General features: G+C 36.4%; 1 protein-coding gene and 1 long non-coding RNA gene across 2 annotated transcripts in view; one reads left to right on the top strand and one right to left on the bottom strand.

The window, feature by feature from the left end:
- The window catches only part of LOC121731960, an 84,462-nt gene extending 59,202 nt beyond the window's left edge, over window positions 1-25,260 (top strand). Inside the window, exon 3 of the long non-coding RNA XR_006036308.1 lies at window positions 25,214-25,260. This is a non-coding gene — a long non-coding RNA (uncharacterized LOC121731960). The remainder of the gene's footprint in view (window positions 1-25,213) is intronic.
- LOC121731957 lies at window positions 7,829-8,709 on the bottom strand. The gene has a single exon (XM_042121670.1). The coding sequence runs from the start codon at window positions 8,695-8,697 to the stop codon at window positions 7,864-7,866; it is 834 nt and encodes a 277-aa protein (XP_041977604.1). The 5' UTR covers window positions 8,698-8,709; the 3' UTR covers window positions 7,829-7,863.
- Window positions 25,261-26,327: the final 1,067 nt, after the last annotated feature.

Genomic DNA, 26,327 nt, shown 5'->3' with positions numbered 1-26,327 from the left:
GACTCACAAATTACGCTCTTTTGGCTTCGCCCTAAGTCTTTCATCTGCCAATAGCTTTGTCCACACTGTGCCTTTTTTTGTTCATCAAGGGCATGCGTCATAGCGCATTCAACAGCGTGGGCATGCCCGCGATGCACGCGCTCTGACCGTATCCAAAACTTTCGCTTAGTTCTATTTTTCTGGATTTTTTATGACCAAATAAGCCACACATATTCCACCCAGTAAAACGTTCTTGTCGCACATGTTACAAAGCTGACAGACACTGCAACTGAACAAAAATGACAATGTTGGTATTGCGTTCGTTAAAGCATTCAATTACTGAAATCGCCAAACGAAAGTTAAATACAAAGAAGATAGCGAAAATTGAAGACGAAAGTGTGGACATAGCGTATGATCGATTCCTCTGACGGTACTATCGATAAAGGTCTCTGTAGCGCCGTGAAATGACGTGCACACACGTATACGTACGTACACGTAGATCATGCAACAAAAACAGGTTTTATCTGAATTCATTTTTATTGTATTTTTGTCTACTTATATTGTGAAAACATTAGACCCACTTGCTCCTGTTTATATTTTATTAATGTGGTTTACGTATATATTATGGGCATGATATTTTAATAAAGAGTTAACCTCCTTTTAGTAAAGGCCCAACAAAACCACTGGCACTACACTAAAAGCTGCAGTTGCTATTTAGTAATCTGTAATAGTTCTAGTAACTTTAACGTCTCTTGCTTTTGCTGGCTCTAGAAGCTCTTTGACCGTCTTCAAAAGCGTCAAAAACTTTAGGCCCGTGATCTTATCAATTCCCCTCTCAATTTTCTCCGAAATCAGAATGAATAGATTCACGACTCGCGAAAATTGAAAAACATTTTCAATAATCGTTACGAACTTACGCAGTTTACAAAAAATAATAATTCTTACCATCAGAGAAATTGTTTAAAAGGTTGGTGATCTACGTTATTTGGTCGGAGTGTATCAAACTGACAGATCACGCCTACGGGCTAACATTATTAATGAAATAACCCGGTCAAATAACGTAGGTTTGTGTATGAATCAACTTGATGGTACTCAACGATAGAAATAGAAATAGAAATAGAAATCATTTATTTGCTGAAATAAGGTACAATATGATGTTAAAGTAATATGATCAAGCTCTCTTATTTTGCCTTTGGGTGGCGTGCAAATTTTATACATTCTAATTTATAATTTATTTACTTATACTAATACTACTTATAATTATTTATCCTCTTATCTTATTATATTTTCAAGTATACTATTTCTAATACTTAAATAATTATTATAAAGAACTTAATACAATAATATTATGTCAATTTGTGCTTTTTTTTACATAAACAATTTAAATTTTAGATAATGAACAATATTTATGTCATGAATTATCATCTTATTTTATTTCGATATGATTATTATTATTATATTCTAATATAGATATTAATATGTCAATAAATTAATTAGCATTTATGGTTTCAAAGTCAATGTCACTTGTTACTTGTTATAACGCACTTGTCAATAATAACCATATAGTTTGCTCTGAAATAATATTATTATTTTTAACTCTACAAAGGACTTTCAAATATGTAGCGAAGACTTGTATATTATAAACTACTAGCTGTCCCGGCAAACGTTGTTTGCCATAAAATGATTTTCCCTGTTTTCCTGCTTTTCTCTTGAAGTTTTTTCAGATTTTTTTTAAAGAATTCACGGAGCTCGAGACCTTTCCAACGAATGCAAAACCGTGGAAATCGGTTCGTGCGTTCTGGAGTTGTAGCGTCAGGAAGGAAAACCCGATTTATTTTTATATATTAGAATATTTTCGATTCTTTAATATATTATTATAACATCGAATTGTAGTGTGCATAATATAAATACACACAAGTTTTTGCAGTGAAAACTTTTTTAGCGGCATTGTGCACCTTTTTGAAAGGGTTAAAATTAACTGGACTTTATCTATCCAAAAGTTTCTACGGCGTTTCATAATCGTTAAACCAAAACGTCCAAAATCTTAACATTAAAAATAACTGCCGGCGTTCATAATTGAAATCTTATTTGGTTTTATGAAGCGCCTTAATAAAATATACTCCCTAATGAACACTTGGTGAAGTTCGGTCTAAGTCAAAGTTTACCTTGCATTAGGTAGGATGAAATTTTAACGCAACCCCGAGCTCGTCCGCTAACTTTGTACAGTTAAAAGTTAATTAATCGGCAAGTTAAAGACGCTGTCTTTTCAATCAACCGATACGAGTTTCGAAAGTTATAGCCGTGCAATGAACTGAAAACTTTTAAAGTTTTTTTACAATATTTTACATAAACATTTTCTTTAGGGTTCCGTACCCGAAGGGTGAAAACGGAATCCCATTACTGAGACTTCGTTGTCTGTCCGTCCGTCTGTCTGTCTCCAGGCTTCTAGGTATCTCAAGAACCGCTATAGCTAGACTTCTGAAAAATACTGTATAAATCATCCATAACGGACGTAAAGGCATAGTTTTATATCAAAAAAATAAAATAAAAATAATAATAAAGGGGAGCTTCCATGCAAAAAACGCAATTTTTGGCTTATTTATGCTCTGTAACGGTATAGAACTTTTCGTGCGCGAGTGCAGACTCGCACTTGGTCGTTTATTTAATGTCGTACAGTTCTATAATAAATTGATTCATAGGCAGCCCTACGTAAAGTCGGGTTTTTCCCAGCCTGTCGGCTGGATCACGCCTTATCTTCAATTGAGATAATCCTAACAGCGGCCCTCTGTCTGCCTCTGATGATACGTTCATTCTTTCAATAAATAAATTTCGCTGATGGTACATTATAAATTATTGTAGTTCAAGACATTGTATTTGACTGTGAAGAATAGAAGAAAAAGTCACTCTTCAGCCTTGCCAAAAATATCATTATTTGAAGGCACAAAATATATTATTCGGGTGTAGAGAGCCAACACCGCTCATATTAGAGTAACAAAAACTTGCCACTCATGCAATATTTAAGAGAACGTAACACGCGAGTAATCACTTAGGCGTGCGGCTGTCAAGTGATACATGCAGAATTAATGGTCCGAAACAACATGCAGTATTGCCCGCCCCCCTCCCATACCCACCCCCACCTTTGTCCGTAGAAATGTAACTACCCGCAAACGTATTATAATATATTAATAACTTGTTCAAGCCGCTTTACACTTTTTGGTATGTTATTTCGACTTCTGTAATGTCGGCACTACATATAGGCGAACGCGTTGGCCGACGCGTTCGCGTTCGCGCGTTGGCGGTAGGTGTTACAACCTGTTCTACACATTGGGCCAGCGCGCCGGCCAACGCGTCGGCCAACGCGTTCGCCTATATGTACAAAGGTTTTTAGTAACTCTCTTTTAATCAAAGACAGAGCGGGATTTTGGTTATATTTTGAAATAATAAAATCCTTGTCTCGTTTTATTACAATTACTATAAAATTAAGAAAAAGTTCCGCCTAAAATATTACATTACAATTGCACATATTGTACTGATTACAAAATTATTTTCGAAAGCACAATTTTTATTCAAGTCAATTTCTAGATAAACTAGTAAGTACATTCCGTTTTGACACTTACTTTTAGTAGATTGGCTTCATTTAGTGGAAATTTTATTTTACGGTCCTCATACGAATTTTATTGAACTAATAAATATACTCAATATGCTCGCTATAAAGTGAAGATAATAAAGCGTTGGTACTTAAACCAACTATAGTACAATATCATGCCGCTCAAGTCGGTCTAGTAATAAAATGTACTTGTAAGTTAAAATAATAGGTAGGTAAATATATTTTTTTGGGGTTTCGTTGTCAACAAGGAACCCTTATAGTTTTGGTCTATCTGCCCGTCTATGTCTGTCTGTCTGTCCATCTGTCTGTCCGTCTGTCTGTTCGTGGTTTTACTCAGAGACTATAAGACCTACAAAGTTGTAATTCGGTATAAATACAGATACTAATGACGCCGATAAAATAGTATATTATTTAAAGATTTAAAAAAATATATTTTGTTATGGTACCTCGCCTACACATCAAGCGGGGATGATATTTTTTTTCGCGTCCACCTTACTGTGTGGGGTGTCGTTGGATAGGTTTTTTAAAAATATTATGAGTATTCATAGATCATTTTCCGATTTAGGGATCCATTTGTGGAATTTGAAGTTTCAAAGCGGAAAAAATCGTCAAAGTCCAGTGTCCCCCCTTCTACCAGCTAAACGGTTGCTTTGGAAACGTGAAAAAATTCACAGGAGTAGGAAATATGCTGAATTTAAAAGGAAAATTATGACGGCTAAGAAGACTTCATAAGTTATTGAGTAATAGTCGATCAACTAAAAAAAAATATTTGGCGAAGTATAAAGGAACTTTTCGTTCAAATTCCTTTGAACGTAGCTGAGATGATGTTGTTAGTAGTGTAAACAGTTATAAATGTATATTCATTGACCATACAAAAATTATCAAAAACTAGCGGTACTACGGAACCCTATATTGCACGTGGCCCGACACGCATTTGGCCGGTTTTTTAATAAATTAGGGGGCAAACAAGGAAACGGGTCACCTGGAAGGCAACAACCGACGACCATGGAGAGTTGCTAGTACGTTGCCGGCCATTTAAGAGAGAATACGCTCTCTTTTTGAAGGTTTGCATCTCATCAGGTCCTGCAATACTGCTGGCGTTTTTCACGTAAAGCCCTCCCTGAAGTTTTTCCATCTCTTTCCTTCATTTTGTAATTTTAGATTTATCTAAAATTACAAAATGAAGGAAAGAGATGGATTCTAATTCAATTGTGATTAAAAACTTTAGTTTTTAATCACAATCATTGAATTAGCTATAAATTGATTGGAGTTAGTGTTTGTTTGAGCTGACCTGTCCGCCATTTTGTAAATACCTTTCAGCTGGAACATTCTGGACTCAGTTACAGTTGAGAAGTGGTCAACCGCGGCTCCGCTCCACTGATTGTGTTACTTTTGTCTGCTTATATTAACTGAAAGGAGTCGTTGACAACTAAAATGCAGCTGTGGAATTTAACATTTATAAGTTTTCACCGCTTTCTGATAAAGTGCCGAATAGGATATTTACAACTTTTTTGACAGATTCTCCATACTTGACCTATCAAGCTATTTGGTGGATAGCCTATTCGTCACTTATCAGGAAGTGATGAAACAGGCCGTTAATCAAATTATTCTGTATTTAATAATTTGTAATTATCGATCTCTTTTTAAAGGAAAAATTAATTATCAGGCTGGATTTTTAAGCGGCGGCGCGAACGCGCGGTTCGAATGTCAAAACATGTATGTAAATTACAGCGCGACCGCGCCGCTATTTAATTCAATTTGCTTAAAATAGTTTTAATTATTTTCAGTAGATATAATTACTAAGACCTACAAGGCTTGGCTCCAAAGTTATGTTGTTTACAGCTTTTTTAAGTGAGTAGTTTTCAGTCATAACATAATAAGAAATAATGACTAACAGCAAAACAGACACACTCAATTATACTTGAAGCGTGAAAACTACCGATTCTTCACGTTTAATATGAAGAACGCGTACCGACAGAAAATCTATTGACATTGTTTTCTTCATCAAACAATGTTCTTGCACAATTTTAGCCTTAATAACTATACATAATGGTATATAGGCTTAAAATACTCTAGGCTATTTGTTGAAAATCTTAATAATGCCCAAATGTAGTAGTATATTTTTATTGACTGTTTAGTAAATTAAGGCATACAAAATATGGGTGTTAAAAAATAATTATGAGCATAAAATAATAAACTATTCATAAGTAGAGCATATTATGCTGGGATGGAATTTGAACTTCATTACTTCCGGTACTGACCGATTGAACTTTGACTTCAGTCTGCAATAGAAATTGAACCTTTAAATTATTGTCAACTGTAGAGGAAATTCTAGGCTCCCGACTCAAATATATCTAATATTTGATTTATTATTATATTTTAATTGCTAGATATTTTAGTTACTACCCTATATTTTTAACTTAATCAACCTTTATAGCAAAATTCTTGTTCCCTGAGGTCTGTATTTGAACTTTTTTGGACTTTACTTATACCTATCTATATATAAAAACTATAGGTCTCTAGTATCTTGAGTTTTCAATCTTAGCAGTTGATTCGTTATTATCATCTATAGTCTGACCGGATACACACGTTTTTCATGTTCGTTTTCCGTATTCGGAAATCCGAATGCATGGAATCAGTAGAAAATATTATATTATTAACTGTGTGTAACGTGTGCGCACGTTCGATTTTTTCCGAACGGAACAAATTCAGCACGTACATATAAGCCATTGCGTTCGCGCGTAAAAAAACGAACGTTTGTGCTAGGAATTTTATTAGGAAATCGAATACGGAAAACGTAATATGTAGGCGGCCATCTTAAATAGCAGAAATGTTTGGCTATTAAAAATTTAACATAAAAAATATTTAAATGGCTTCTTCACGCTGCCGACCGTACCCAACAAGTGACGTTTGGCGACTGTAAAAATGTTTACGACTGCTTCAACCCTGTAACGCTTAAGGGAATTTCAATTTATGTCGTTATTCTAGTTGATGTAGTTTTTATTGCGTATTACATTTTTCCCACGTCCGCCCTAACTGTCCGCATCCGCATCCGCATACTGTATTCATGATCAACCGTACTCATATAAACATGTCAAACTAGTACCAGTTGACCAATAGATATAGTAATAAATACAATTTTATGTCTTCCTTATCTCATCTGGGTTTTCTGTTTCATGTTGTGTAAGGACTTATTTGCATTCGTTTCGATTCATTGAGTATGAATTGTATGGGAGTTTTTCATATTTTTGCTTTTATAAAACCGATTGATTGGTATCATCTGGTTTCTAGCTAGTAATATAACAGGTGATCATACTTGTTAACATGAGTACCAGATCGAAACGATTGATCGCAAATGAATGGCCGCCCTTATAACTAAATTTAAAATATAAATATACTTATAGTATGTTGGGTATTTTTTTGGATAACCAATTAGTTTATACTAGATGACGCCCGCAACTCCGTTGCGCCAAAATTAGTTTATCGCGGGGAACCGCACATTCTCCGGGATAAAAAGTATCCTATGTCCTTTCCCGGGACTCAAAGTATCTCCATACCCAGCAAGATCGGTTCAGCGGTTTGAGCGTGAAGAGGTAACAGACAGACAGACAAACAGACACACTTTCGCATTAATAAAATTAGTATGGATATGGTTTTTTTTTAAAGAAAAAGCAAATGACACAGAGGTTTTAAGAAATTATATCTTGTAACTTTCTATACGATTCATAAATTATTGGATTCGATTCTTAGCCACTATCAGCTTGGATTATACTTTGATTATATTACTGATATAACGTCATGACGTTATAATAAATCATGATTTATCCGGTAATCTTACTGATAATAATATTTTTCTGTAGATCTTTATTACACTTTTTCTAACTTATATAGTATCGGACTACTGTACTATGATGCTGATGATTTCGGTCGTGCTTAGATCTTATAATATCTTATCAATATAGATCTAGCTTATCACTAGATCATATGATTAGTATGATAAATATAAATCAGGTCAATATATGTGATTCTGATAAGGATTTATATTTTTACATAACAGGAGCAATAAATAGTGTACGTAAAACACAAAATATGTAGGTACTTATGAAATATAATGTTAGTAAATAATATATTATAGAAGTGTATTAAAAATATCGAGACTAGTTAAAACACAATACTATAGAGCATGTAATGTTAAGAATAGGTGCTACTGCAAATTAATTCAAACTAAACGTAATATTCGCAATTCACTGCACAGTCCCACCAAATGTTAATGTTGATCACACAGTAGTTACTTCAACATAGGGATCTCCGTTCCAAGGCATCACATTAAAGTTGCTCCACACGAAATTACCTTTTATAGTCAATGGCGCTTCCAGAGCCAGGTATAATATAGCGTTAGCTCCATTCTCAAACACTTTCACTGTCTTCCTGTCTTCTCGACTACTGATATCACCCGGGTTTACACAATTTATCACGATACCTCTATCCGACCATTCTCTGTGCTGTAAAAATGTGACGGCATTAAGAGCTACTTTGCTCACCGCCTGCACTTTGACTCCCCAACCTTCCGTTTTCTCGGAACCTCTTCTGACCGCTTCCTCATATTCTTGCATGATCGCTACCAATTCATCTTCTGTTAGTGTGGGATCACTGATTCTCGCCCTCTTTTCCTCACTTTCAATAGTCGCTAGAAGCCCTGCCGCTCCCGAGACATTAACTACTCTCGCGTTATCAGTCAGCAGAGGGTAAATGAGTTTACCGAAATTTATGTACCCGTAGAACGTCACACTCAGAATCCTTCGCACCTTCTCCGCATACGGGACCTTCTTCTCTTTCGACGTATAATCTGTTATATTTATCAGCAATTCTATTCTCTCGTCTAGATCCTGTATGTGGTGTCTAAAATTTATGATACTTTTTGTGTACGTCACGTCAACTCTGTAGTGTTCGAGGTTCGCGTGTTTGCTTCTGAGATTTTCGTATATTTGATATCCCGCCGCGTCGTCCTCGGTGGTGAAGTAGATTTTTCCATTGTACTTCTTGATGAGTTTCTTGAGCACGTGAAAGCCGAGGTTGCTCGCGGCCCCGACCACGACGGCTACGTTGTTCATAGCTGGTAGAACACTGGCGCTGGATACTATCGTTATCAGCGGCCATCGCATCCCGCGTTATCAGTGTTTGACGAGTGCGAAGATAAGTGCTCAAACAATGTACGAATTTTTGCACAGATTAGCAGATGCTGCGACTGAAAATACTCTGCAGATTAGTCTTCTAGATGTTCTCATTTCAAATAATGCATGGATTAAAATATTTTGAGTAATATCTCCAGTTGATCGAATAATTTTGACCATCATATTTACAGTATACACTCGTAATTTTATACTATGAAAACTAATAACATTGATTTTACTGTAACAAATATAAATAAATAATTTCTTTATCTGTGGAATTTAGTAATCTTATCATAATTACGTGTCTGTACTACTATTTAAAATGATTAATCGGAGAGATAATTTAACACGCCTTTGAGGATAAAAATAACTACTAGTCACAAAAATATAGTATTAATGACATAAAAAGATCGACTGAAACTTGTTTAAAAGTTACATTTTGTCATCTGCCTTTAAAATCATTTAACAAAGATAAAGAGTCATTAGTATGGATGAAATACGCTTAATTGTTCTTTTAAGAGCAAATGTAACGCAAAAGCAAGGTGTTAATGTAATATATAATAATATCTATAATTGCAAATAATATTTAAATGTGCTGAGAAAACATAACGTGCTGCAAAACTGCAAACATAATTCCCCGCACTCCACTGGGATACCAAAGTCTGTTTGCCACTGGGCAAGTTTTTCAATAAACCGAATTGACCGGTCACCTCGATAATGCTAATAACCGCGGTATTGATTCATCGCCAATTATTGCGAGTCACGTCTCACTGGGCAAAGGGCTAGTTAACAAGTTACGTAGACGGTGGGCCCTCAATCAGTTGAGTGGGCACTATCGATAAAATTTATATTCCTATTTTTAATAATATAGGAATATTTATATTTATTTTTTGTCCACTAGAATGATGTCAAAGTTAATTTACAAATATACCTGCTATAATATTATTGTATTTCCTAGACACGTACACTTTAAAGTGTTATGGCTGGTCCCATGGCTCGTACCATAGGCAAAATATGAAATGAATTCATAATTTTTAATCACTCGCCTTTGCGCTATAAGTTTCTTTTAGTAGCGTAGTTACTCGGTTTCCCTTTGTGCAATATTTAAAAATTGGTCAGTGATTTTATTCGTTCCGCTGGTAATTCATTTTAAAATGAGAATCTAGAAATGAGAAAGACAAAAAGATGCTGCATATTATAATAATCACGACTAAACGGCTGAACCGATTAGGCTGAAATTTGGTACAGAGATACTTTGAGTCCCGGGAAAGGACATAGGATACGTTTTATCCTGGAAAAATGTACGGTTCCTACGCGATAAACTAATTTTGGCGCAACGGAGTTGCGGGCGGCATCTAGTTAATAATATATTGTAAAAGTATTCTTCTACTGTCTACTATTTATAATTTTGTTACCAAACAAATGAAGTTTCAAAAACAAGATCTTGCCAAAGTAGATATATACAATTTATACACTCACATATACTCAAGTGATAAACACAATATACTTATGCTCTATTCAATCGATTCGATTTTTTAAACTCTGTAAACGTAAGTACAATTTGTGGGATAATGAGTGGTGGCCACAAAGGAAGATCTTCCGACCGAGCGAGGTGTTATGCTCGGTCAGGCCGAAGCCCACGTGCTATATTTCAGATGTCGTATAAATACCGACGCGCTTAGAAAACTTCCTTGTGAATTGTGGGTACCGCCACATCACTCCCCCTAACTCCACTAAGACCGGAGGTCGAATCTTGAAGTCTTGTCGCTTGAGTCGCCAGTGCTAGAGAGTTCCAGTGAGTCGGAACTGTTGCAGTGAGTCCCAGTGAGTCGGAACTGTGAAGCTGCTGCACGGGATCCAGTGAGTCGGATAGCTGCCGTGCGGGGCCGATGCTACGTGCTGACCAGGAGAGATGTGCTCTGACCGGTCGGTGTAGTGAGAAAGCCCGATGATGCCGATGCGGAGTCGCCCAGAATATATATGAATTTAAACAATCAGATAGATCCTTATCGGTAAGCGATAGTGATACCTCTAGGGGCTATGTAAAACTTTTTTAGTGTTGCGAGTTTTTTCCTTAAAATCCCTAGCTCCTTAGGCTAAGTTATGGTACACCGTGCGATACTGTTTACGGACGTTTCCCTTCCGAATTTATAGGGGTTTATGTATGTTTACGGCGTGTAAAGCCGCTATTACACACGAGAACAAGCTTTGTGGAATATTGCCAGTCGTGGTGACAAAAATAACCTCCTACAGTGGCTTTGTAGTTACAAGTGACAACTTTTATTGATGGTCCATAAGTAAGTTTAATCCATACTAATATTATAAATGCGAAAGTGTGTCTGTCTGTCCGTTACCCCTTCACGCCCAAACCGCTGAACCAATATTGATGGGTATGTAGATATTTGGTGTCCCGGGACATATAATAGTTTTTAGGGTTCCGTAGTCAACAAGGAACCCTTATAGTTTCGGTCTGTTCCGTCCGTCTGTCTGTCCGTCTGTCCGTCCGTCCGTCTGTCTTTCCGCGGTTTTTCTCAGAGACTATAGGACCTAAAAAGCTTTAATTTGGCAGGAATGCACATATTAATGATGCCGAAAAAACGATACATGAAATTTAAAAAAAAAAATAATTATGGTACCTTCCCTACACATCAACGATGAATTTTTTTGCGCGTCCACCCCATCATGTGGGGTGTCATTGGATACCTTTTTACAAATATTATGAGTATTCATAGATTATTTTTCGATTTAGGGATCCGTTTGTGAAATATTAAGTTTTAAAGTGGAAAAAATATACCAGCTAAACGGTTGCTTCTGGTAGTGTGAAAAAATTCACAGGAGTAAGAAATATGCTGAATTTAAAAGGAAAACTATCACGGTTAAGAAAACTTTATAAGTTTTTGAGTTATAGTCGGTCAACTAAAAAAAATGAATTCGGCGAAGTATAAAGGAACTTCATTTAATTCAAATTCTTTTGAACGTAACTTAGATGATGTTGTTAGTAGTGTACACCACGTAATAAATGTACATTTATTGACCATGCAAAAATTATCAAAAACTAGCGGTACTACGGAACCCTACATTGCGCCTGGCCTGACACGCACTTGGCCGGTTTTTATCCCAGGAAATGGTTCCCGCACGATAAACAAATGTATGCGGAGTTGCGGGAATCAAGTAGTGTAGTCGTAAGTCATAACTGAGCTCGTATCTTCGTTAGCGGTTATATTAGCAAGGTTTCTCTTCTCCGGTCTCGGCGTGTGTTTGCGCAGTTTTAATGAGAAGCTCGCACATTTTGCGGGTGCCGTGGGAATCTTAAGTTGCAAGAACAGTCGTTCTGAGAATAGATTTCATAATGTGCTAATTTGTAGCTTCTCGTAATGTTATGGTACATTCGCAACGCTGGTAGAGTACGTAGAAATACTAAGAAAATAGAAAAACATACTCATCTGTATTAGGTTTCTCCTACACGCACTCTGTACATACAATGATAATATCGATTCATTGGCATTTGGCACGTATTAATGGACCTTCGTAATTTGGTCGAGTTACGTCAATCTGAGCCGTCTCACTAGCTTGGCATAACGAAATCAAATTAATTTGGTTATGCCGAGTTGGTAAGAATTTATACTGTTGCAATTTCACAGAAAGAGAGATACAAGCAGTGATAGTTAATAGAATCAGGCGTTACTTTACGGAAATCCATAGCTTAAAATTCAGTAAGTTATAATTTTAGCAATATTCCGCGAAATATATCTCACCCTGTAAGTAAATGAGTGAGTGTGTAGTGTGTACGCATACCTTACAAGCACCTTTTCCACACTGCCTATGCGTCTACGAGCTTTTTTTTTTTTTTTTTTTTATTAAATAAGGGGGCAAACGAGCAAACGGGTCACCTGATGGTAAGCAACTACCGTCGCCCATGGACACTCGCAACATCAGAAGAGCTGCAGGTGCGTTGCCGGCCTTTAAAGCCTTTAAAGAGCTACGTACAATGTCCGTCAAGTTGAAGGACGTTGTTCGTAGAGTCCACATCCTGAGGTTGTTTCGGTGTTGAGGTTTTCAACTTGCATGGTGGTTAGAGGTCTTGCATGAATTTGCTAACATTATTGCTTGTATGGTGCTGTATGTTCTTGCATGCAAGTGTATGGCAAATGTACAAACTACGCTCTCCACGACCAAGCTAAGTATATTTAATTTTAAGATTACAATATGTACAAATTATGATTACTTTCTACGTATAAAAACTTCTACAATTATAGAACTAGCGTAGCTGTATTTATAACTAGTATTCCAGAATAATAAAACCTTAAAGACTGGTCTTAAGAACAATATACAGTAACCTATAGAAGACCGTCTTTGTTATTGTCAAGTTTTATATGAGAAATTGTGTTATAATTAAATACACGTTCGCCACAATATATTACGAGCTTTGTTAAGCTTTCGAAGGCTCGGTAAATAGGGGACGCTTAATAGCTCTGATAACGCAAGTGAGAGCGAGTGTACAATAGATATATGGGGCGTATAAAACTCTGTATCTGCGTGACAAATCAATTCACTTTACGACAATGTTTTGTCAAGAATCGTAATGGTTTCCTTTGGAAGTGCTGTACTGTGTTTTTGTGGAATTTCGGTAGAGTATATTTAGCGTCTTTTTTGTGTAACCGTTGATTTTTAAGGTTCCGTACCCAAAGGGTAAAAACGGGACCATATTACTAAGACTTCGTTGTTTGTCCGTCTGTCTCTCTCCAGGCTGTAACTCAAGAACGGCTATAGCTAGACTTCTGAAATTTTCACAGATTATGTATATCTGTTGCCGCTATAACAACAAATACTAAAGATAAAGTTAATATTTAAGGAGGGCTCCCATACAAGAAAAGTAATTTTTTGGCGTTTTTAGCTCGTAATCAATAATGGTAACAGCTAGGCACTTGAAATTTTCACAAAGTCCTTAATTATATTTGTACTTAGCTAGCAATGAGTCACGCGCGTTGCTTCATAAATAATACCTTTTATTTATTTGTTATTTTATTTTCATAATTTGATATCATCGTATTATGTAACTTTATAGAATGTATAATAATAATTATATAAGTAATATTTAAAATACATTGTTTTAGGTTAAAAGTTAACGCTGAATGCATATCTGTCACTATTTCTAGATGACTGTTATTAGGAACCACATAACACCAGGCACTGTGGTGTACACCACGGTAATAAGCCTGAGTGGTTTCCTTTTCTAAAATAGACATAACAATACACTACTCGTATGGCTGACCCATAAGCACTATGGGGATGTCCCCATAGTTTACGTCCTTACGTTATGCATACCTACTGTCTTATCACCGTGTCTCATGTATTATTCCTTCTTTTTTATTTTCTCTTTTTTTATAATTTTGTGTCTTTTGCGTAAGTATGTGATGTTTTTAATTTCCTTTCTTTGTATTGTAACGTGTAATTTATCATTGTAGTGTAATGCAGTGTCATATTGTAGAATAAACATTATTAATATTATTATTATTATGTTTGTGTAAGGTATTCCTTGCTCACGGGCAATTAAATCCCGGACCTTTGGAAGGCATGCGTGGGGCCGAAGCCAACACGTAGAGGCCCGTTACACAGTTTTAATCTAAACGTAGTAACGTAACTTTTACTCACGTAGCACGATGGTGGTGGGCATAGGACTCATACGGCAACTACGACTCGAGAAACTCTGACGGATCTTGGTCAGAGACAGAATACGAGCGTCTACGCCCCGGCATAGAAAAAAGCCCAGTACCTGCGACAGTGAGCAGGAGTGAGGCGGAGCGCCGTCTACGGTCACCGACGCAGTCAGTGGCCTCATTTTAAATGTTATGTGACACTGGCCGGCGACTCTCCCTGTCCGCACTATGGGAGTACAACCAAGGAGAGCCAGCGGCCAGTGTAGGACTATTACAGGGAATGGATATTAGAAATGATACCAGGCTATGGGGTGAGGTGCTAGTGGACTGGGTAACTGGAACTGTGGAAGGACTATGGCGTCTGCCGATACAACGTGGAAACATGTATCATAAAGTTGGCAGACGGTGACTCGCCAACTCTTTGAATGGGCCCCTCAAAATGGTCGCACGCATGCTGCACCGAGGCGGCAACATTGACAGAGCGGCTTGAGGCAGGAGAAGTGTCGCTGGACTTTAAACGCCGATCATTTGCACCCTCAGAGGGTCCCATCACGTCGCCCACTCGCCACTTACGCTTGACATCCTTCCTCCGAGTCGAAGCTCTTGCGACTCCACTCTGACCGGCCGGTTAAGGCAAGGCAGAACTAGGGCCTGATTCTCCGTCAGTGTTCACTCCGGCCGGCCGGTGAAGGCAAGCCGGAGATGGAGAACAGGGGCTTCCCTGGGAGCACTCGGGTTCGTGGGGTCGCTACTCCCCAACAGCTCGCCACAAGCTGCCCTGCGGGCTTATTATTATTATTATTATTACTTTAATAATTAATAATAAAATTAAAAAAAGTAAATATTTAAGGGGGGCTCCCATACACAATTTTTTGTGTTAATTATCGGTACGGAACCCTTCGTGTGCGAGTCCGACTCGCACTTGGCCGATTGTTTTAAAAACATGAATGCCATCCATCTTTATATAACACGAGATTATTCGGTGAACTTCGATGAACTCTTTCCTCCTAATTTCCACGAATATTTCAAGACTAAAAATTGGTGCAGCCGTTATCCAGTTTTACCGAGACTGACAAAATTTAAGTAAGTTTTTATTTATACAGTGTGTGACAAAAATAAGTAATGATAATTTAGGGTGTGTACATGTTCCTTGTAGAGAATTCACTGTGAAAGTAGCAGCGCTGAAAGACCAAATTTTTTTTCAATTTTGTATGGGCAAGATCCCCAGCGCCACGAGTATATCCATACAAAAGGTAAAAAAAAATTGGTCTTTCAGTGCTGCTACTTTCACAGTGAACTCTCTACAAGGAATACGTGCACACCCTAAAGTATTATCACTTATTTTTGTTACACGCTGTATAAATGAGTACTTCGGTAAACTGGATATGGCTGTTTTCATCCCAAAAAGTACAATGTTTCTATATCATTAAATTGATGTGAATAGTGGTTATTTTGTATTAATTACCTTAACGCTACAATTATAATTTTGTTAGAAACGCACATATTTTTTCAGCCCTAAAGTACACCGTGTGTTTTCATCAGACAAGTATCAGCCATCAATCAGGTCTAGCTCGTGCATTATTCAGGCGGGCATCAGAAGTGGGATCGGCGCATTCATTTTACACGTTACAAACACGATGGATAAGGAGACTTGAGGAGCATAATATTGTATTGAAACTGATGCTACAGCTTACGTTGTAAGGATGCGTGGATTTTGTCGTATTTTTTAACATGCTTTTATTAGCTTGGGCTATTATATACTGTCAGATTTATTCATTATATTATTACTAGCTGTCCCGGCAAACGCTGTTTTGCCATCTAAAGTATTTCGCCCAGTGATATTTTATGATAAAAAACATCATTGATTACGCCCATATTATTTTATTGAAGTGACTAAATAAGTATGACAATCATGGCAACGTCCATCGCTATCCCGTCGCACAAGCAATGGTCGTCGTCGGTCTCGAGTTGTAATAATTTACTATTATTTATTCAACAAATGCACTTATCAATATAAAAAGTAGCTAGTAGCCGATTCTCAGACCTACTGAATATGCATATTTAAAATAATATTTGGTAAAAATCGGTGAAGCCGTTTCGGAGGAGTACGGTGACTAACATTGTCACGCGAGAATTTTATGTATAAGATTAAGAAATTTAATTTGATCAATGTTAGTGCCGACCGGGCATGATATAAATCTGCCTATGATTTGAATTCTTTGATAGGATATTCAGATTACGTTCTCCAACCGTTTCGGGTGCTCACGCTAATGAGCGCTCGAATACATCACAAAAACTATTAACAATAAAGGCGGGCTCTCGGAAAATATTAGCACAATACAAATATTTTTGACATTAGCCCCCCGGGGCCGGGAAGGGCTAAGGTCGAGAGGGATCCACGAGATTTATTCGAAGAAGAAATAATAAAATATATCCCTCAAGCGGCGTATTAAAAATAAATAGGTGAGTTTTCTCGAGTGTACCCATAAATATCAAGTGCTCTCAAATATTGCGCTAGTTATCATGTATGATATAATATGTACACCGCTGAGGTAACGAATTTCCTTTCTAATATGAGCACTAGGTTATTGTGTCTACTCTGTTATGCCGTCTTCGACTATATTAATGCAAGATATCGAACGTGCAAAGCAAATTTGCTTATGTTGATCGATCGTCGGCTGTGTATGTTATAGACCAAGACTGTTCAACCCTTTGAACATCCCGGCCAAACTATGGATTCAGTCGTATCGACAAGTCAGTAGTTTTAGGAAAAGCTCAATAAAAACTCAATTATTAGGGCCGGTATAAATAGTTAGTACTCAAGATGCATCTCGGTCTCAAGACACGGTTCAGGCTCTGTGATTGGTTGGCTGTCTAAATTTGGACCAATCATAGAGCCGAACCGTGCCTTGAAACCGAGATGCATCTTGAGTACTGACTATTTATACCGGCCTTCGAAAGTAAAACTGAATTATTGTTTAGCAAGAAAGAGTATCTTTGCCACTTAGAATTCTTTCGCGGGCACACTGTGGCCCGCGAGCCTGGGGTTGGGAGGCTTAGTGACAGTTCTTCAATCAATCTGAAATATCAAAAATACACCTTTGCCCGACTACTGTCTCGCTCGCCACTCTTATACTTGTCTGGTCCATCAGGCCATCTGTCCTTCTGCAGACATGGCCGGTTCACCTTCACTTCATAATTCAATGAAAAATATTAGCCAATACAAAAAACTAAACTGAGGCCGTAGACAAAGTCCCTTTCGTTAAAAACGATGATGAAAAACGTTATCAAAATGTATGGGATTTGACATTAGTCAAATATCATTTATTAAAAACGATGAAGAAATTCGTTACCAAAATGTATGCGGTTTGACATAAGTCTTCGCTAAATGACATTTCGCTTGCGTCGCATCGTTTTTACCGAAAGGGACTTTGTCTACGGCCTCAGTTTAGTTTTTAGGGTTCCGTACCCAAAGGATAAAAACGGGACCCTATTACTGAGACTTCGATGTCTGTCCGTCTGCCTGTTTGTCTTCAGGCTGTAACTCAAAAACGGTAATAGCTAGGAGTTGAAATTTTCACAAATAATGTATATCTATTGCCGCTATAACAACAAATACTAAAAACAAAATAAACTTAATATTTAAGAGGGGCTCCCATACAACAAACGTGATTTTTTTGGCCTTTTTTGCTCTATATCAATAATGGCAACAGGTAGCTATTTGAATTTTTATCAAAGTCCTTAGTTATATGTGTTATTTAATATTTAATAATAGTATTAAAATGAAATAAAAAATAAGGGGGGGCTCCCATACAAAAAACACAATTTTTGGCCTAATTTTGCTCTATATTGGTACGGAACCCTTCGAGCGCGAGTCCGACTCGCACTTGGCCGATTATTTGTGAATTGAATTTTCCGCCAATGAAATTATAGGCAACATGTAGTATTGTTTAATATCGTCCTTTGTTCGACTACGCTCTTATTACGCTAGTGATATATTTTTCTTTGCACTGTCTGGTTTTTTATTCGAGAACTATATTCCTTTGTTGGAACACTAATTAAATAACTGAATAGCGTTGCTAGAATACCACTGAGAATAATTTAGCAAGCATAAGTTGTGTGTGTGTGTGTGGTCCATAAGTAGAATAGCATGCGTTTGTAATTAAGTGACTTCTTTATCGCCATTTATAGATCGCTGTTAATAATTAATTAATACTACAAACTACTCAGATCTCTTGAACTTTCTTTTTTTAATAATATTCAAACCACGTTAGTCTGGCCCCGTGCTAAGTACCTGAAGGACATTGTGTTACGGGTACCAGACAACGAAAATTATACCAGTGCAGCAAGCTTGCTTGCTGCGTATAGCTGAGCTGGGGCCAATTTTTGACATCACATAACATATACCTATAATTATAATTGTACATAGCTTAAGTCCTTTTTACTTTTTATTTTCTATTCTGTATATGTTGTGTGTTGGAAAAAATAAACGTATTCTATTCTAAAATATATTTAACACTTTTATACTTTACATAATATTCTACTAGCTGTGTGACCGAGCTTTGCTCGGTATTCAATAAATCACGAATAAAATGACATTTTGTAATATATATATATATATATATATATATATATATATATATATATATATATATATATATATATATATATATATATATATATAAGTTGAGTTGGAGAGCCTATCCATTATATTATTAAGTTTTTATTATATCATATAAATATTGAATGCACATTTCGTTGGTAAAATTCGAACCCCCGATCCCCGGCTCGAGCCGCCACATGCTCAACCATTACAATATTACCAAGCATTAAAACGATGTATACATAGTCGTAAACGAAACTCGCAACCCGCAAAAAGTACGCTAAAAGCAATAACAAATCCACAAATCTTCCGAGTTTTAGATTACGTTCATAACTGTTGAGCTGGATGTGATTTAGGTCTCGGTAATTAGACTATCGATTAGAGCTAGACTACACCCCGAGCTGGGATTAAGCGCTCCGATATGATTGCTTACTTTGGATACTTTATCTGCAATTCGTTTGACTCCATTTCGGTTATTAGTTTTGTTAGATTCAGCTTTTGGTCGTAGATCGGTTGTGATGAGAAATTAGATTGCTTTGGTAAGCTGATAGCGTTGATTAGCACCTAAAATCGACGCGTTTTTTTATTACGAATTTTTGATACCTCATAGATCTTTAAGTCATTTACTACAAGATCTTCAATTCATTTAAATACAATAATGTTGTACATGACATACTGTTGTACATGAAAATCTATATTATTATGTTATTTAATGTTAGTAACGATAACTGTACAGGCACTACGACAACTCTATAAGTGGTTATGAAAATAGTACTTGTGTCTACGGGGACTGTACAGGTCTCTACAAAAACTGTACAAGTCTCTACGAAAAATGGGCAAGCAGCTACGAGAACTATAGATCTATACAATTATTTCCGAGAACTGCGAGGCTAAAATGGTTTGGAGAATCACATTATGAATCATAATATGATTGAGTTTTTTTTAATCGCAATTGGTCACTCTGCTTGCAATTCATCCACACCAAATTTTAATAAAATCTGGTTAGCCGTTTGGGCGCGAAGAGAGAACAGACATACACACTTTTGCAGTTATAATATTAGTAAGGATATGAAACTTTTTATTTTTAAGCCGAAACCATACTATATAACAGTCGAACCATACTATAACAGTCGGTTAGGCCTGCGAATCTTGAGTTTATCACTTCACGCCACTTTTACGGCCTGCTAGATGCTGCTGGCCCCGACTAAAATAAATAAAACATGAAAGGGATTCGCGCCTAATTTAATGGAACCCATTGCATCGGCATGCGTGAATAACTATTTTTAATTATTCTATCCTATAACTCGTCCTTTTTAGGGTTTTACGTGATAGTCATTTTCATATTAATTATTTGATTTATAACATAATCACTATCTTCTTATACTTTCATAAGTAGTAGTTTTATAATATTTTTTTCATAGTTGTGTAACTATAGTCTGGATAAATGAAAAGGATAGTCCGATATCTTCCATCCATGCAAAATCGTCACTTTTCAAACTCAAGTTTACGAAAACGTAATGAATGAATGAATGAATGAAAATGAATGAAATGATTTTTTCAATGCATATCCTCAATCCTCATTGCTAAACACTACCCATATTCTAGTATTCTGCACAATACAATATTGTGTAGCAACAGAGCATACAAATATAAGATTTGAATTTCTGACCCAACTTTATTAAAGTCCATTTGAAACGATACTGAAGGAATGAAAGCCTATTTCTAACAATATACGTTTCAGAGCGATTCTAGATCAGTCGGCTGCGAGCGTTCAGCTGGATTAGAGATAATAAGAGCGACGATATCTCAGACTATCTCTTATTTATCTCTTATTTACCGAGGCTATAATATTGTACTTTTATAAAAGCAGGTCCTCTATCTTTGAATCATTTTTATTCTCCTTTAAAATTTTACCCTCAACAATACTTGTGTTTGTCTGCAATTTTTTGCACAGAATGTTGCGCGTTAACCGTACATTTTCTGCAATCCAAACTGTATTCAGTTGTTCGCGTTTCCACACCAAACTTCACTACCTAATGTAAAGGGGGTTTTAGGGTTTTAAGAGGCTGGGTACCATCGAAATTCTCATACATACGTAATACCAAAATCATTTTCTCATGCGAAAATATTTAATATGTTTGAGTTATTTTTAAGCTTAAAATAGAAAATAAATAATGTTAAAAATATTTTTTAGTAAATTTACTATTTATTTATATATATATTTTTAGTGTTTTACCATATTTTTTTTGTGTTTAAATATTTTGTAGTAAATTGACTGCAAGATATTTAAACACTAAAAATATTATTTAGTGTTTAAATATTTTGTAGTAATTTTTTACGCAGGAACCTAGGTAATTACTATTTTTAGCTGAAAAATAACTCAAACATGTTAAATTTTTTCGTATGAGAAAATGATTTTATTACGTATGTTTCGATGGCATTCGGCCCCTTAAGAATCATAATATTAATTATCTAATTTATTACCTATAATATACTTTGTACATAAATAAGTTAGAGCCTGTCCACACGGCGCGTTGCGTCGACGCAGCGCTGCTGTTTGACTTACTTCACATCAAGCACTCAGTATTGCTACCTTATAAATAAAAATCTTACTACATAATATCAAGAGATTCATTTGAAGATGCATCTTAAATAGAAACTGGAGCAGCGTACTCCTGTGTATACATTTTAATAGGATTAAAAAATATACAGCGATTTTAATATGTTGCTATTTATGTCTTAAAACTTAGTGGAAACAATTGATTTAAAATTTTATTAAAGTGGGCACTTATGATGCTGTTGTTCCAAGACTTAGAATGTCTATAACGTGTCAATATTTCTATTCGAATTGTGCAGAGCAGTATATTATTCTATATCTATTTATTTTGAATAATGTTTGCACTTATTTAGTGTAAGGAGTCTTGCTGGTTCATTGAAATCCATAAACATTTAATAATTACAATATTGCAATGCAACGTAGCTACACAGTATAAATGTCATAGAGTAGTCATAATATTTTACCAGTCATAATTAAACCGTTTCTTTGAAATTTCAAGGAATGTCGTTAGGCCTATCGAAGAAATGTTTGAAAAAATAGTTTCATTGGCAGATAGTGGTATGTTATTTTGTGGGGCTATAACAAGTTGAAGTTCGCCGATATCTATATCGACTGGGCTTAGCATAACTCGACCAAATTATGTAAGTCCGCCTGCTTATGATTTAATTTATTTATTAAAGTTTCGTCTTCAGACAAGCAAATATAAAGTTTGATGATGATACTGTATGATATTTTTTCTGTGGCAGGTAGTCGGGAGTAACAATATGCCGTCAGTTGCAATTGTTTTACACTCGAGTCGCGGGGTCGGTTTTAATCTCCTGGAGTTTTGCCAGGGAATTATGAAATGATAATGGACAAAACAAGCGCTCGGCTCGTTCTTTTGCACTATTGAACACCGCAATATTCCTCTAAGCCCGTAATCCCGGCCTTCGATTCGCAGTAATTCTATTTATGTTAATATACCGTAGCTCTCGCTTAATTGTGGTGTGAGACTACTCAGAGAATGTAGTTTTGGTTTAAGATCTTATGAGAAAATGTAGGGGCACTTTTGGTTATTCCACTTGGTTTAAGGATTTCCAAAAAAATTATAGAGTTTTTATTTTGTTAATTTACTAGATAATACCCACAACTCCGTTGCACTGAAATTCATTTATCGCGCATAAACCGTACATTTTTTCGGGATAAATAGTATGCTATGTCCTTTCCCGGGACTCAAAGTATCTGCATACCAAATTTAATCGAAATCGGTTCAGTGGTTTAAGGTAACAGCAGACCGACATACGGACACACTTTCGCGTTTATAGTATTAGTTAGGAATTAGTATGGATATGATAGAGAATTAATCTCTCGTCTAATTTTCGATCAGTAGCTCTACCATGAGTTTAAAGCTATAGCATTGATCGATACTCGATACAGACTACGTAAATATTTAGTATGGTGATTTTAGCTCCGCAAGTGACCGCTAGAGGCGCTGTAAAATTGGCCATACTAAAAATTTACGGTAGTCGGTATCGAATATCGAAAAATACTATAGCTTTAAACTCATGGTAGAGCTACTGGTCATGTATTTCGACGCGAGTTTACTATTTTTAAATCCCCAAGAAGTGCCCAACGCCGCTAAAGAAGTTTTCACTATGTTCATACGGTCAGGCTCAATATGAAGTTACATAAGACCAGGGAAGGTCACTCGGCCGGAGTCACGTAGCAATATCGGCCAGGAATAGACATTATATATTCGATTTAAATGCATGACCACCTGGACACCTTAAATATCTTTTGCTTTGGAAATAGCTTCCTTGGTAAGCAATTTCAAAGTGCCATTGCAGTTACTGGTAACAATGAAGGAGGCAAAATAGTTGTTACATAAAGGCCATAAAGACCCGTAAATTTATCCCGAAAAAAAGGAAGTCTAATATGGTTGCAAATGCATCTGAACTTATTTTTTTTTTAAATAATTGTGGCAGGCACACAAAATTATAGCTAGGTCTGTAAAATTTCCATTCCATTTTTCGTTTGCCGGGTCAGCTAGATCCATACTTCATATTATAAATGCGAAAGTGCGTTTTTCTGTCTGTCTGTCTGTTACCTCTTCACGGCCAAACCGCTGAATCGATTTTGCTGAATTTTGGTCTGAGTCTCGGTAAAGGACATAGTATACTTTTTATCCCGAGCAAAATATGCGGTTCCCGCGTTCCACAAACAATTTTTGCAACGGAGTTGTAGGCGTCATAATATATACGAGTAGTTTCTGCTTCAGCATAGAATATAAGGGGCTGCACGCGCCGTTCGGTCATTGAAGGCCGTGATATAAAGCTTCCTTATAGCATTTCACATGACCTATTCGACCAGACCTCATACTATCGTAAAAAATCTCTTTATACCAACCCAAAATAATCCAATATCTCTCATATTTATTCAAAGCTTACATCAAAGAAGGAAATAAAAATTTGTTGAGCTGAAAGGAATGGCGGCGGTGCGGGCTCGTTATGGGATGCGAATTTGTTTATGAGGTCTGAGGCCTCGGAGTCGGTTATACCGGAGTAATGTTTCTCCAGGGATAAGTATGAAGTGTACACGGTTTACTACAGACAATTAAAATTAGGTGGATCGAGAATGTTTTTTGGCTTGAATTATGAAATTGGTGGTTGTGTTTCGATCGTCGTATGTCAACAACTATCCAATTTTATTCATAGGCAGTTGAGCCTGACGGACGTACGTTATTTGGTCAGATTATTATGTGAATTGAACACAACGCGACCAAACTACGCAGGTCCACCATTTGACCATGATTCAACTTCGCTGATAGTACTAACTATCCCAATTTTAGGCAGCCCTCATCTAATTGCTACCTGTCATGCTCATTTGTCTGAAACTGTATGACTGCTAGATTGCTCAGCAGATTGTCTATAGGGTGCTGGCGTTTACTTAGATTGTCGAACAAAACCTTGATCTAAAAATAAAATGACACAGCGAATTCTTATATATTTATTAGGTTCTATTTCAAATGGCACTTGTTCAAGTTTTAATGTAAGCCGTAGGCAGCCTCGCGTGATATTAAGAAGGAGTTTACCGCCTACACTCTAGATTCCGCTTAGAATTTCCTGATGATCCTTATGTCGTCAGCGTAAGGATCACGTCGGCGGCAAAATAACTCTGAACGCAGTAACGCTTAGTACTGTCTACTGCCCGGCTAGACGCAAGTCCGAGACTGTCGAGACTAAATCGACGTAACGGCACCTATTATAAACGGCAACGCCGATCCATCCGATCGGAATGATCGTAGGCTGACTGGTAGGTATACAGATTTGTACGAAACAAGTCCGGTCAGGTTGGTACCGTCGATTGGCCTCTCCATAATATATTATAGGGCTGAGGCCCGCGAGATGATTTATTTATTTATTTATATAAATAAATAAATCATAAATTTATTTATTTATTTAAATAAATAAATAATCTTGGGGGCCTCACCCCTATATATTATGGGGAGGCCAATCGACAGTAGAGCAAGACGTAGAGTTTTTGGTAAAACATCTCATTGACAGATAAAGATAAGGTGATGAAAATGGTTGAGACCTATCTCTACAATTTCGATAACCGCATAAATTTTTGCCGTTTATTAACTGTTTTTTTTCTTTTCAGATTCATGTCTTGCGCTGCACCCATACGCTATGCTTTTTGACACATGTAAGTAGAACTACAATGTATTAACTACTAACTATTCTGCTACGGTTTTGTTGGGGTAAAACAAGTCATGGGAAAAAAGTTTAATCGCTTGGCACTGCGATACCAATTATTATTAAGACACTCCCCCTAAGGAGATGCCGTAATTTACCGTTTTTAGAGCCTTATTAACTCATAATTTCAAAAGGTACAAAATTGAATCAAAAATACAGCAATAATCTTCAGCATACGAACATTCCTTTCTCTATTATTAATTTCCAATTTTTGTTTATTATATTCATGATCATCTTCCAAAGTAGTACCAATTTTGAACTAAGATAATTAAAAAAAAAGGATTTTGGTGCGATCTCGGCAACGCGGCAAATGTATGGTCAAGGTCGTTTGCTCACGGGATGGCCTTAATATAACGACAAAAACAATTTGAAATTACCCGCATTTATAATTTTACTCTGGGACATTATGAATCTGATTTAGGGTCGCAATTTGACCATAAACAATCAGAGAACAATATCACGGCTATCGGCGGACGACACTCCATTGTTTCAAGTGAGTCAAAGATTAAAGAAACTTCGGCAGTTTAAGGTCCCGCACTTGCTATTATGAGCTCTGCGCTCGAGGTTCTAAAACACACTTTCTTCTGTAGTAGTTTCGCAACTTTTGATTCCTACAGTTGTTTAATTGTGACCGACTGAAGAATAGTCTGTTTCCTTATCTTCACCCGTATCCGACTTCGGAACGGCCAAGATGGCCGGCCAGTGCCTCGATAAATATTTGCTATTTTCCTCTATCTTGCCGGTCTATATTAATAAGTTTTAAAATTCATTAGCTTACTTGATCTGGAACAAAAACTGAGAAAAATAAGAGATTGTTAAGCTTTGTTTGTGTCTCCTAAATAGTGTGGTAGTCAGGTAGTTTGATAAATTGTAGCGCAAATATTATTATAATATTGATAATATAGCTAATTTAACCTTGTTCTTCTTAATTCTAACTTTTTAAATAAGAAGAATTAACATCTTTACACGTGTGTCTAAAACACTTTACTAAGTATACCTCAATTGAAACAACAAAATTT

Source organism: Aricia agestis, chromosome 11, assembly GCF_905147365.1.
Source record: "Aricia agestis chromosome 11, ilAriAges1.1, whole genome shotgun sequence".
NCBI lineage: Eukaryota > Metazoa > Arthropoda > Insecta > Lepidoptera > Lycaenidae > Aricia > Aricia agestis.
Note: the sequence above shows the minus strand (reverse complement) of the source record. Positions and strands in the feature narration are given on the sequence as shown.

Bases quoted from the DNA above. Each gene is read 5' to 3' on its own strand.
- LOC121731957 (XM_042121670.1), bottom strand. From the start codon at position 8,697: ATGAACAACGTAGCCGTCGTGGTCGGGGCCGCGAGCAACCTCGGCTTT.